At 43.1% G+C, this 13,683-nt stretch overlaps 1 protein-coding gene across 2 annotated transcripts in view; it reads left to right on the forward strand.

Moving 5' to 3' along the window:
- The window catches only part of INO80D (INO80 complex subunit D), a 76,035-nt gene that overhangs the window by 33,778 nt on the left and 28,574 nt on the right, over window positions 1-13,683 (forward strand). For both annotated transcript variants that reach the window (XM_077275758.1, XM_077275759.1), the window contains exons 5-6: window positions 9,967-10,075; window positions 11,201-11,425. In XM_077275758.1, coding sequence (XP_077131873.1) covers window positions 9,967-10,075; window positions 11,201-11,425 — 334 coding nt within the window. The remainder of the gene's footprint in view (window positions 1-9,966; window positions 10,076-11,200; window positions 11,426-13,683) is intronic.

Consider the following 13,683-nt stretch of genomic DNA (forward strand, 5'->3'; position numbering starts at 1 on the left):
AATACAAAAAGTGAATCTCATTATGTAAAGGCATTACAAAAAAAAGTGATCTTTTTCTAGTGTTTATTTCTGTTAATGTTGATGATTATGGCTTACAGCCGGTGAAAACCCAAAAGTCATTATTTCAGTAAATTAGAATAGTTAACAAAAACACATGCAAAGGCTTCCTAATTGTTCAAAAGGTTCCTTAGTCTGTTTCAGTAGCCTTCACAATCATGGATGGGGAAGACTGCTGAATTGACACACTCCAGAAGGAAAGAAAATTTTGCATTTCATTTGGAAAGTCCCAGAGTCTGGAGGAAGAGTGGAGAGGCCACAATCCAATCTGTTTGAGGTCTAGTGTGAAGTTTCCACAATCCGTGATGGTTTGGCAGCCATGTCATCTGCTGGTGTAGGTCCACTGTGATTTATCAAGACCAAAGTCAGCGCAGCAGGACTTGGCACCTGTCCACACTGCCAAAAGTAACAATAACTGGTTTAAAAACAACAATATCACTGTGATTGATTGGCCAGCAAACTCGCCTGACCCAAAGGGAATTTATGGGGTATTGTAAAGTGCAAGATGAGACACCAGACCCAGCAATGCAGACAAACTGAAGGCTGCTATCAAAGCAACCTGGGCTTCCGTAACACCTCAGTAGTGCCACAGGCTGATCGCCTCCATGCCGCGCCGCATTGATGCAGTAATTGATGGAAAAGGAACCCCGACCAAGTATTGAGTGCATTTACAGAACATACATTTCAGGAGGCCAACATTTCGGATGTTAAAATAATTTTTCAAGCTGGTGTTACAAAGTATTCTAATTTACTGACATAACAACTTTTGGGTTTTCATTGGCTGTAAGCTATAATCATCAACATTAACAGAAATAAACACTTGAAATCGATCATTCTGCCTGTAATGACTCTATGTAATAGGAGTTTCTCTTTTTTGTATTAAAGAACTTAAAGAAATCAACTTTTTCTTGCTATTCTAATTTTGTGAGAAGCAGCTGTATGACCCATTTTCATGCTTAGGTGGAACACTCGGGTAATGAAGCCCCACATTATGCAATTTACCCTCCTCATTGTTAGGATAATGGAGACCTCCATTATAAGCTCCTGCCTTTTATTACTCCATTATGTGACTAAGGAGCAAAATACTTCTTACATCCTCCTTTCATTCTTAGGGTAATGGAGACCCCCATTATATGCTCCTGCCCTTTATTACACAGTTATGTGACTGAGCAGCAGAACACTTCATACACTTCACCCTCCTGTCATTTTTACTGTGCTGGGAGCTGGCGCCATCTTGTGGTTGCTTTCTTATTTGCATTGCTGTGTATTCGGTGTAAACTTATTCTTGGCGTCTGTTCTCATTCATCTACGGCCTCATTCAGGCTTCCGCGTTGCACGTATGGTTTGTATCCGGTTTTTTTTTTTGTCACAGATACAACACGTACCAACTATAATCTATGGTGCTATTAGCATATCTATTTTTTTCTAAGCGCAAATGACAATGGCCAGTACAAGTCTATGCGTCCGTGAAAAACACGTACAGCACTCGGGTGGCATCAGTGTACAGTCCGTGCGCCGTCCGTATTTAACAGTGTAAAGTATAGGAGAAGCTTTGTCATTTGTTTCTTTATCTGTCCATGAAAAACACTGATGACAATGATGGTAACAGCGGACACACTGTCCAAATACTGATGCAGAACATGATACGATTTTTTTCACAACTTCTGACATAATTGTACGTCACAAGGGCCAGTGGTAGTCATGGCAACCCAAGGTCACATGATGACCCCCTGGTCTGTCAGCTACAGAGGCCTCAATACAAAACTCACAAAAATTAATACATATGCGTGGCCGAGAGACAAGGATTGTTATATCTCTCCCAATATTTCTGTCCGAAACAATAGGACAGTCTAGGAAACTCCCCAATAAATACAAAACAACAGAACGGAGTATACAAGTCCCAATACGCATTTTATTTAAAAATTGTATAATTTTATTTATTTTATCAAAATATATAATTCAAACTGAGTAATCAAATATAAATACAATACATATAAATAACAGGATTAGTGGAGGAGGAAACACTATAATAGTGGCGGAGCGGATGACAACACCTATCACATCATATCACAAGGACTGCTATTGTGGGAGCCATAGTATGAAAAAAAATAAAAATTAAATAAAAATAAAAAAAGATGCAACAGTGCAGGGGTTTTTGAGAAAGCGACCGCGAAACGTGCGTCAAGGGGGTGGTGTGTGGAGCGTGGTGAGACATCTCAGACCTAATGGGTAAGCTGCTTTATATGATATGAGGTGATGAGTCCTGTAGGCACTATGGCACTTTAGCTAGTGATATAACCTGCACTGTTGCATCTTTTTTTATTTTTATTTTATTTTATTTTTTTTCATACTATGGCTCCCACAATAGCAGTCCTTGTGATATGATGTGATAGGTGTTGTCATCCGCTCCGCCACTATTATAGTGTTTCCTCCTCCACTAATCCTGTTATTTATATGTATTGTATTTATATTTGATTACTCAGTTTGAATTATATATTTTGATAATATAAATAAAATTATACAATTTTTAAATAAAATGCGTATTGGGACTTGTATACTCCGTTCTGTTGTTTTGCAGCTACAGAGGCCTGTTGGATCATGCCCGACACAGCGTTTTTCTAAAAAAAAAAAAAAAAAAAAATTAAAAATGTTTTGCTTGTGACAGCAGCCATACCTAAAATCTATTTATACAGTGATCACAAAAGTGAGTACAGCCCTCACATTTCTGTAAATATTGCATGGTGTCTTTTCATAGGAGAACACTGCAGATCTGACACTTGGATACAGTGTGACGTAGTCCGTGTACAGCTTGTCTGAGGCCGGGCTCCCGTTAGCGTGTGGCGTCCGATGATTCTCTCATGTGAGCGCATCGGAGGTGACATGCTGACCCTCAGCTGCTACGAGCGTGAGCCCAATGTCTGTCTGTGTGCCGCTCCTACCACATGAGAGAATCGGAGCACAGCTGTGGAGGAGACGGAGAAGGTAATCTCTCCATCTCCTCTGCGGTCGGCGTCTGGGAATAGAGACTTGTATGGGTGCGTGCCATCTCGGCGGCAGTTGCAGAATGCTGCGATTATTTACGCATGCCAGTTCGGCATGAGAAAATAATCACAGATGTGAGCTGCACCGTAGAGAAACATTGGGGCCAGTGCAGTCTGATTTTTTTTTTTTTTTTTTTTTTATTGCATTGCACTCGTCTGAATGGATGACAAGTGGGAGTGAGCCCTATCGGTGTAAATTTGGTGTGCCCTCTAAATAACTCAACACACAGCCATTGATGTCTAAACCACTAGCATCAAAAGGGAGTACACCCCTAAGTAAAAATGGCCAAGTTGTGCCCAAAGTGTCAATATTTTGTGTGGCCACCATTATTTTTCAACACTGCTTTAACTCCCTTGGCCATGGAGTTCACTAGAGCTTCACAGGTTGCCACTGGAGTCCACTTCTCTCCTCCATGACGGCATTACAAAGCTGGTAGATGTTAGAGAACTTGCACTCCTCCACCTCCGTTTGAGGATTCCCCACAGATGCTCAATAGTTTAGATCTTGAGACATGCTTGACCATTCCAGCACCTTTACACTCCGTTTCTTTAGCAAGGCAGTAGTCGTCTAGAAGGTGGGTTATGTTAGAATACTACCTTGAAGCCCAGTTTCTAAAGAGAGAGGATCATGCTCTGCTTCAGTATATCATAGCACTTGTTGGTATACATGGTTCCCTCAATGAACTGTAGCTCCCCACAGTGGGCAGCACTCATGCAGCCCCAAACAATAACACTCTGACCACCATGCTTGACTGTAGGCAAGGTACACTTGTCTTTGTACTCTTCACCTCATCGCCGCCACACACGCTTGACACTATCTGAACCAATTATCTTGGTGTCCTCAGACCACAGGGCTTGGTTCCAGTAATCCATGTCCTTAGTCTGCTTGTTTTCAGCAAACTGTTTCCTTACTTTCTTGTGCATCATCTTTAGAAGAGGCTTCCTTCGAGGATGATAGCCATGCAGACCAATTTGATGCAGTGTGTGGCGTATGGTCTGAGCACTGTCAGGCTGACCCCCCACCCAGGTAACGTCTGCAGCAATGCTGGCAGCAGGCATGCGTCTATTCTAAAAAGGATGTGACGCGGAGCTCGTGAACTCCACTTCTTTGGTTGACCATGGTGAGGCCAGTATTGAGTGGAATCTATCTTATTTACCACACCTGCTCCCCATTCACACCTGAGACCTTGTAACACTAATGAATCGCAGGTCGAGAGAGGAAAAATGGTAAAATTTATCACAATTTGGTAATTTTCCATTAGGGGTACATTCACTTTAGTTGCCATCGGTTTAGACATTAACTCTTTCACCCCCTTGGGTTTCTCCGTTTTTGCGTATTCGTTTTTTGCTCCCCTTCTTCCCAGAGCCATAACTTTTTTTATTGTTCTGTCAATATGGCCATATGATTTTTTGTGGGACGAGTTGTACTTTTCAACTACACCATTGGTTTTGCCATATAGTGTACTGGAAAACTGGAAAAAAAAAATCCCAAGTGCGGTAAAATTGCAAAACAAAGTGCAATTCTACAATTTTTTTCTGTCACCATGTTCACTAAATATTAAAACTGACCTGCCATTTTGATTCCTCAGGTCATTAGGAGTCCGTAAACACTAAAAACAGTTCTTTTATATTTAAGTGGTAAAAAAAAAATCCAAAGTTTTGAAAACAAACAAAAAAAAAGTCGCCTTTTTTCCAAGACTTGTAGCATCTCCATTTTTCATGATCTTGGGTTGGCTGAGGGATTAGTTTTTGTCTGCCGAGCTGACGTTTTTATTGATATCATCTTGGTGTAGATACAATCTTTTGTTCACTTGTTATTGCATTTTATTCATGCAACATTGCGGCGACCAAAAAAACATAATTTGATTTTTTTTTTTTCTTTTCTTCCTTTCTCGGTACACTGTTTACCGATCAGATTAATTCTTTTTATATATTGATAGAGCAGCTGATTCTGAACCCGGCGATACCAAATGGGTTGTTTTTTTTTTTTTTTTTTTTTTTTTTTTTTTTTTTTATATTTTGAATGCGGCTTGATTTAAACGGTTATTTTTTAAAAAATTTTAAACCTTCCTTTTTAAAAACTTTTTTTTTTTTTTTTTTTTAGTAATCAGGGTAAACATTGGGTTACTAAGCGCAGGGCCGCGTTTAGTAACCCGATGTTTACCGTGGTTACCAGCGTAAAAGTAAAAAAAAAAAAAAACCGTACATACTCACATTCCGGTGTCCTTCAGGTCCCTTGCCGTCTGCTTCCCGCTCTGACTGACTGCCGGCCGGAAAGTAAGAGCAGATCACAGCGGTGACGTCACCGCTGTGATCTGCTTTCACTTTACGGCAGCAGTCAGTCAGAGCGGGAAGCAGACGGCAAGGGACCTGAAGGACACCAAGATGTGAGTATGTACGGTTTGGTTTTTTTTACTTTTACGCTGGTAACCACGGTAAACATCGGGTTACTAAGCGCGGCCCTGCGCTTAGTAACCCGATGTTTACCGTGGTTACCCGGGACCTCGGCATCGTTGGTCGCTGGAGAGCGGTCTGTGTGACAGCTCCCCAGCGACCACACAACGACTTTCCAACGATCACGGCCAGGTCGTATCGCTGGTCGTGATCGTTGGAAAGTTGCAGAGTGTGACAGTACCCTAAGGCTCGGCACACATTTATCCTACGCTGAGCGCTTAGATAGCGGGTCTGTGTTAATCTTTGAAATGTTTGATTCAGACAGAACCTCTGGCAAAAGATTCCCTATAATGAGGCAGATGGAGGCACTGTGGACGCTGCCTGGCCTATGATCTGGCAGTGTCTGTCTTTTTAGGCATGCATAAAAGCGTGGTTGACAACCATTTTGTGCACTTTTGAAAAGAAGGAAACCGCTGAACAGAGGCCAGACGGAGTCTTGAGTTAGGCCGGGGTCACACTTGCGAGTGTAATGCGAGAAACTCACGCGAGTCTCTCGCATCAATACCCGGCACTGCCACATACACTCGGGACCGGAGCGTGCGGCTGCATGTATTTCCATTAAGCTGCACGCTCTGGTCCCAGTGCCGGCGGCAGTTCCGGGTATTGATGCGAGAGACTCGCGTGAGTTTCTCGCATTACACTCGCAAGTGTGACCCCGGCCTAACTCTGCTGCCTCATTATAGTGAATGGATCCCTCAGGGGTTTCATCTGAATCACGTCACTAGGAGATTTAGATGGAAACCCTGATGTAAGTTCTCAGCGTAGGCTCCTTGCCCCCCAAAAGAAATGCAACGAATTCTGAATTCCCTCCCTTCTAAGCCCCACAGTGTACCTAAACCACATTTAGTACCCATGTTTGGCATTTCTATAGTGATGACAGCCCACTTAATTTACGAGGTGCGTGTCTCCTGAAGCAGTAGCAGGGCACTACAGTGACAGATTTAACCCCTTAACCCCTTCATGACCTTGGGATTTTCCGTTTTTCCGTGTTCGTTTTTCACTCCCCTCCTTCCCAGAGCCATAACTTTTTTTATTTTTCCATCAATATGGCCATTTGAGGGCTTACTTTTTGCGGGACGAGTTGTACTTTTGAACGACATCATTGGTTTTAGCATGTAGTGTACTAGAAAACGGGAAAAAAGTTCCAAGTGCAGTGAAATTGCAAAAAAAGTGCAGTCGCACACTTGTTTTTTGGTTGGCTTTTTTGCTAGGTTCACTAAATGCTAAAACTGACCTGCCATTATTATTCTCCAGGTCACTACGAGTTCATAGACACCTAACATGACTAGGTTATTTTTTACCTAAGTGGTGAAAAAAATTCCAAAGTTTTGCTAAAAAAAAAAAAATTGTGCTATTTTCCAATACTCGTAGCGTCTCTATTTTTCATGATCTGGGGTCGGTTGAGGGCTTATTTTTTGCGTGCCAAGCTGACGTTTTTAATGATAGCATTTTGGTGCAGATACGTTCTTGTGATCGCCCGTTATTACATTTTAATGCAATGTCGCGGCGACCAAAAATACATAATTCTGGCGTTTCGAATTTTTTTCTCGCTACGCCGTTTAGCGATCAGGTTAATGCTTTTTTTTATTGATAGATCGGGCGATTCTGAACGTGGCGATACCAAATATGTGTAGGTTTGATTTTTTTTTTTTATTGATTTATTTTGATTGAGGCGAAAGGGGGGTGATTTAAACTTTTATATATTTTTTTTTTATTTTTTTCACATTTTTTTTTACTTTTTTCCATGCTTCAATAGCCTATAGAAGCAGGCACAGCACGATCGCCTCTGCTACATAGCAGCGATCTGCTGTTCACTGCTATGTAGCAGAAAATCAGGTGTGCTGTGAGCGCCGACCACAGGGTGGCCTCAAGGACCTCTATGGTTACTATTCTGAAGCATCGCCGACCTCCGATCATGTGACGGGGGGTCGACGATGCCATCATTTCCGGCCACCCGGCCGGATGCGGTGGTTAAATGCCGCTGTCTGCGTTTGACAGCGGCATTTAACTAGTTAATAGGCGCGGGCAGATCGCGATTCTGCCCTCGCCTATTACGGGCACATGTCAGCTGTTCAAAACAGCTGACATGTCCCGGCTTTGATACGGGCTCACCGCCAGAGCCCACATCAAAGCGGGGCTTCTGACCTCGGACGTACTATCCCGTCCGAGGTCAGAAAGGGGTTAAAGGGAACCTGTCACCCCCAAAATGGAAGTTGAGTTAAGCAAACAGGCATCAGATGCTTATCTACAGCATTCTGGAATGCTGTAGATAAGCCCCCGATGTATCCTGAAAGATGAGAAAAAGAGGTTAGATTATACTCACCTGGGCGGGCGGTCTGGTCCGGGGCCTCCCATCTTCTTACGATCATGTCCTCTTCTTGTATTCGGTGCCCTGTTGAGGGCAGAGCAAAGTAATGCTGTGCGCAGGCGCCGGGAAAGGTTTTATTTTTTCTTTCCCCGCCCAATGGTCCTCACTGCACCCTTAGATGAATTCATTGAAGTGTAGTGTGTGAGGTGAGGTCACATATGGGGGTGTGCTGTTGTTCTGGCACCTCAGGGGCTCTGCCAACGTCACATGACGCTCTCAAACAATTTCAGCAAAATCTGAACTCCAGTACAGCGCTTTTTCCCTTCTGAGTTTTGTACTGTGTCTCAAAAGTAGTTTTCAACCACATGTAGGGATGTTGGCGTACTCGGGAGAATTTGCATAACAAACTGTGTAAAAATGTATTTTTTTCATTTTCAGATCTCAACGTTATAAACTTCTTTAACCCCTTAACCCCGGAGCTTTTTTGGGGGGTTTGCGTTTTCCCTTTTTCGCTCCCCTCTTTCCCAGAGCCATAACTTTTTTATTTTTCCATTAATATTGGCCATGTGAGGGCTTGTTTTTTGCGGGACAAGTTGCACTTTTGAAGGACATCATTGGTTTTATCATGTCTTATACTAGAAAACGGGAAAAAAATTCCAAGTGCTGTGAAATTGCAAAAAAAGTGCAATCCCACACTTGTTTTTTGTTTGGCTTTTTTGCTAGGTTCACTAAATGCTAAAACCTGCCATTATCATTCTACAGGTCATTACGAGTTCATAGACACCAAACATGTCTAGGTTCTTTTTTTTATCTAAGTGGTGGAAAAAAATTCCAAACTTCGCTATGAAAAAAAAAGAAAGAAAGATTGCGCAATATTCCGATACCCGTAGCGTCTCCATTTTTCTTGATCTTGGGACAGGCGAGGGCTTATGTTTTGCGTGCCGAGCTGACGTTTTTAATGATACCATTTTGGTGCAGATACTCTCTTTTGATCGCCAGTTATTGCATTTTAATGCAATGTCGCGGCGACCAAAAAAAATCGTAATTCTGGCATTTTAATTTTTTTCTCGCTATGCCATTTAGCGATCAGGTTAATCCTTTTTTTTTTTTTGATAGATCGGGCGATTCTGAACGCGAGGATACCAAATATGTGTAGGTTTGATTTTTTTTTTTTTTTTTTTTTTTTTTAATTGTTTTAGATGACCGGAAGCACTTGTCAAATTCTGACAGCGGCTTTTAACTAGTTAATATGCGAGGGCGGATCACGAATGCTGGTATGATTGGCCCCATCACATTCCTGGTATACATGGCCCCATCAGAAAAGATTAAAAAAACAAACCTTTACTCTTACCTTCCTCCGATCCCTCGCAGTCGCAGCGTCCTGCTCCAGTGCCAGCAGCTGCTCAATGCTTGTAATCAACGCATGGCAGAGACATCATGCGCTGCTCACAAGCAGAGCACAGCAGCCGGAACACTCACCGGGTGTTCATCAGAGATTGCGGTGAGTATCCATTCCTCTTCAGTAGCGCTCACTGTCAGCCGCCTGCTTCCTGAGAAATGAATATTCATTTCTCTTAAGTATTGGGACACGTGACCGCCGGCAGCAGTAGGAAGCAGGCTGCTACCAGGAACGGGATGGGGCCAATCAATCATATCAGAATAAGATTGGGGCCATGCATACCAGGACTGGGATGGGGCCAATCATACCAGAATAAGGATGGGGCCATGCATACCAGGATAAGGATGGGGTCATGTATACTAGGTTGGCGATGAGGGGACCCTATTTACCAGGATAGTTGATCTTCAGTACAGAATTGACCACATTTTTTTGCTTCAGTTTTTTTTTCCCCTAATTTTTTCCTCTAAAACCTAGGTGCGTCTTATGGTCCGAAAAATATGGTAACTCTCCGCCAGATACATAACTATATGAGGCAGCTTTTTATTTCATGCATAGGGACTATTGTAACCTCAGACCTTTTTTGGGGATTTTGCTTTGCGGCTGTCACCTGTGCACTGTTGAGTGCTTTTTGAACTACTTTGCTAGGCTTGCTATGCTAGACATATGAGAACTTTTTGTTAATTACTTCTGATCCTTTTTCTCCATAGGGCTTGACTGGTCTGAAGACAGTGGAGAAGACCAAGATGACTTTGATCAGGCATCTCCTTACCAAGTTGCATGGTCATTCCGCGAGAATCTCCAATATGACTGCAAAAAGTAAATATTGTCTCTGTATGCAGTCCAGTATAATATTCCCATGCACCATTCATACTACTGTGCTTGCTCGGCAGGGCCTTCCACCAGGTCCAAAAAGAATTGTAGAAATCTAGAGAAGTCAAAGGCACCATAGGATAATTGAAATAAAATGTCAATCGTTATTCCCAATAATTAAAAAGACATCACAAAGGTGAGGAGGCACAGTGAGACAAGTTTCGGCCATATTTGCTATTCTCAAGCCTATAACACTGCACTTTGAGATTTGAGAAAGGCCAAAATGGCTGAAATATTGCCTCACTGTACCCTCCTGTCTTCTATTGATGCATATGTTCTCCTCCTGTTCTTCACAGCCACCAACCCGACCTCCATAACTTGTTGTCAAAGGAATACAATCAATGCAACACAATGGGCCTGATTCAGTTAGCCTTCATACAGATTTCTGGCACAAAAGCTTTAAAAAGTCGCAAAATTTAGATGCAACTCAGAGTTCCAACAAAATTTTGCGTATTTTGACCCTTTCATACCAGTTTCTCCCAGCTCTGCCAAAATCGATGGATCTTGAGCCGGATGTTTGCGAGCCAGGGGCGGGATGCCACAGCTCATCTAATTCATAACGAGCTTTGGCGTTCCCTACTCCAAATATCACTCCAGTACCTGACTGGAATAAGATTTCTGACTTGGGGCATGGAGGCGCACACCACTCATCAGAAGCTCCAGATTCATGGAGAGGTGTGCACCTCTTCTTGTGTGAGGGGGCGGGGGGGACGGGACTCCATCATATCTGCTCAACACCAAAGTGAACAATGCAGGTCTTGATGATTCGGCTCCAATATGTCAAGTTTGCAGGCACATGGCTCTCCACGACGTTTGTTTCAACTCTGCCGTTAGAACTCCAGTTGCGTTGTTGTAGATGGAGTCTCTTCAACAAGTGACAGGGCACAATTCTTCAGTATTCCTTTTCATTATAGTCTGTCTATAGCATTTCTTCTAGACAGTAAGAGCAGGGTGAGGTTTTACAGTGGAAGAGCCTTTTTGCAGGTGACCTTTCTCCTAACATGTCTTGTTTTATGTCTGCACCCACTCCATGCTTGATCAGTCAATTTATGCTGTCATTTGTGATTCCAGGTATGATGCAGAGGTTGCACACAGCAGGAGCTCCAGGGTTGCACAACTTTGCACTTATTTTCAACAAAAATACAAGCACCTCTGCCGCCTGGAGCGAGCAGATTCCTCTCAGCGGAAATACCGCCACACATTCCGGAAAACTTTGCTGAAAGCCGCCCTCAGAGATCCCGAATCAGCAGGGCAGCTAATGCAAGAATTGCGGAAAACTACATGCATGAGGTCCAGGTAAGGAATGACAAAGAACGAGTTACAGCAAACTACTATATCATTCTATGGCAATACGGACTCGCATGCATGTGATGTGACCGGCACCAGGACTGTGGATCCGGTGTCCATTTTAGTGGGGTTGGAGTTGGAATAAAATGGACTTACTCCTGAAATATGTAATAAATTGGGTTCAGTAGTTCAGTTCAGGATGTGCTATAAATGTTTTCATATTAATTTGGGAAAGTCATACAATGTCCTATAAATGTCTGTTCTATTCCTGATCTAAGGATCTCGGCTTTTAGTAGAGAAGAACCTGTGCTGCACTTTATTATGTACATGCTGAGTAGTGACCAGTGCTGGGGAGTCAAGAGTTGGAGTTTTAGCTTACCGACTCCACAGCCCAGGTGACTACGCGGTGTTAGAAAATGATGAAGAAGCCAGTTGACAGTGCTAACCTGCAGTCAGTATGTGTGAAAGCAGAAGGTACAATCCAGGAAAAGCTTTATTCATTTTGTGAATTTAGGTTCTTACTTGAATTAGTAAATGAGAGGTTTTTAGAGAAAAAAATTAAATCTGAAGTCTTGTGGGTTCGTTTTACATCTCGTAAAGCAACCCTAAAAGGATGTAAAATTATAATATTTAGTAAGGAATGGTTGGTAAAGTTCCCAAGTGCCTCCTTTTCCATGCTTATGCCTCCAATTCTTGGGCTATTCGTCTGGGACTCTCCCTCCCCTCTGTGAATGGCCCACTCCAACTACACAAGGGACACTTTTAAGAGTACCTAGTCAATTTGCTAATAACTAGTAGTGAGTTCCGAGCTCTGTGGAAATAATCTTTGGCAAATGAGTTGTAATCTACTCTTATATTCAAGAGGCGGCAATACACAGCTCAAAAAGAAATAAAGGTTTTCAATTTAAATCACACAACTCCATGAATGAAAGATTCAAGTTCTCCCTTACTGATAAGTATTGTGGAATTTCTTCAGTGCAAACTCACCTGGTCAGTGGGGACTAGTATAATCAACCATCTGAGCTGTATTACAAATCACTCGAAAAATTGAAGTACAACGGGGAAATCCCAGGCAGTCCAGGTTTTCACAAATTTCGTTGTGCGATCTGTTAATGTAGCTCAGTAGTGTGTGGCACCACATGTCCTTGTATGCACCTTGACATTGTCTGGCCATGCTTTTGATGAGATGGCGGATGGTGGGGGATCCCAGACCTAGATCAGGGCATCAGTCTGTGGCACTACTTGGTGATGTTGGATGAACTGATACATAATGTCCCAGAGGTTCAGAAATAGATTCAGATCTGTGGAACACGATAACCTGTGGATGGCATCAATGACTTCATCATCCAGGATCTACCTTCACACTCTGACTGCACGAGGCCGGGCCTTGTCCTGCACAGGAGGAACCCAGTGCCCACTGCACCAGTGTAAGATCTGACACTGGCTCTGAAGATTTCATCCCATCTCCTAATAACAGTCAGGGTACCATTTGCTGTCATGTGGAAATTTGTGTGGATATGTCTTCCAGACTATCGCCTAGCCACCACCAAACCGGCGATACAGGATGTTACTATAGGCAGCGTGACTTCACCATGGCGTCTCCAGACGCTTTCACATCTGTCACAGGTGCTGAGTGTGAACCTGCTCTCATTTGTGAGAAGAATGGAGTATTGACGGCGGCTGGTTTTCTGTTGGACATTAACCACTGGTTCTAATACAGCATTCAGGCTCTCGTGGAGCCTGTTTCTCACAGTTAGGTCAGAGACCTGCACACCATAATCCCGTTAGTTTGTACGGCTCTGGCAGTTCTCTTGTTTCTTTATACTTTGGAGTAAATACTGGTCCTGTTGCTGGGTTGATGCCCTTTTACTGTCCCGTCTGGTGCTTTTCGTGTACCGGCCATGTCTTGGTATCTGCTGCATGCTCTTAACACTGTTGGGAGCTAGCCTTCTTGTGATGAGACTTATGGATGTGTCATACTGGTTGGGCTGCAGTTACTGCCTCGCCTGACTACCAGTAGTGATAAGGACACTAGCAAAACTAGAGACGAATCATCCAGGATGGCCAAGGAGAGTATTTGTCTGTGGCCCGCACCCACAAAACCATCCCTTTGTGGGGGTTGTCTTGCTGTTGCCTCTCCAGTGTACCTGCTGTCACTTTCATTTACCCCAATGCAGGTGACCTTATGGTCACTTATAGTTCCCGACTGGGCACATTGAAGTCCCTGAAGTTTAATTGACTTTGGTTTATGCTGTGATGCTTAATTA

The sequence above is a fragment of the Ranitomeya variabilis genome, chromosome 7 (assembly GCF_051348905.1).
Source record: "Ranitomeya variabilis isolate aRanVar5 chromosome 7, aRanVar5.hap1, whole genome shotgun sequence".
Classification (NCBI taxonomy): domain Eukaryota; kingdom Metazoa; phylum Chordata; class Amphibia; order Anura; family Dendrobatidae; genus Ranitomeya; species Ranitomeya variabilis.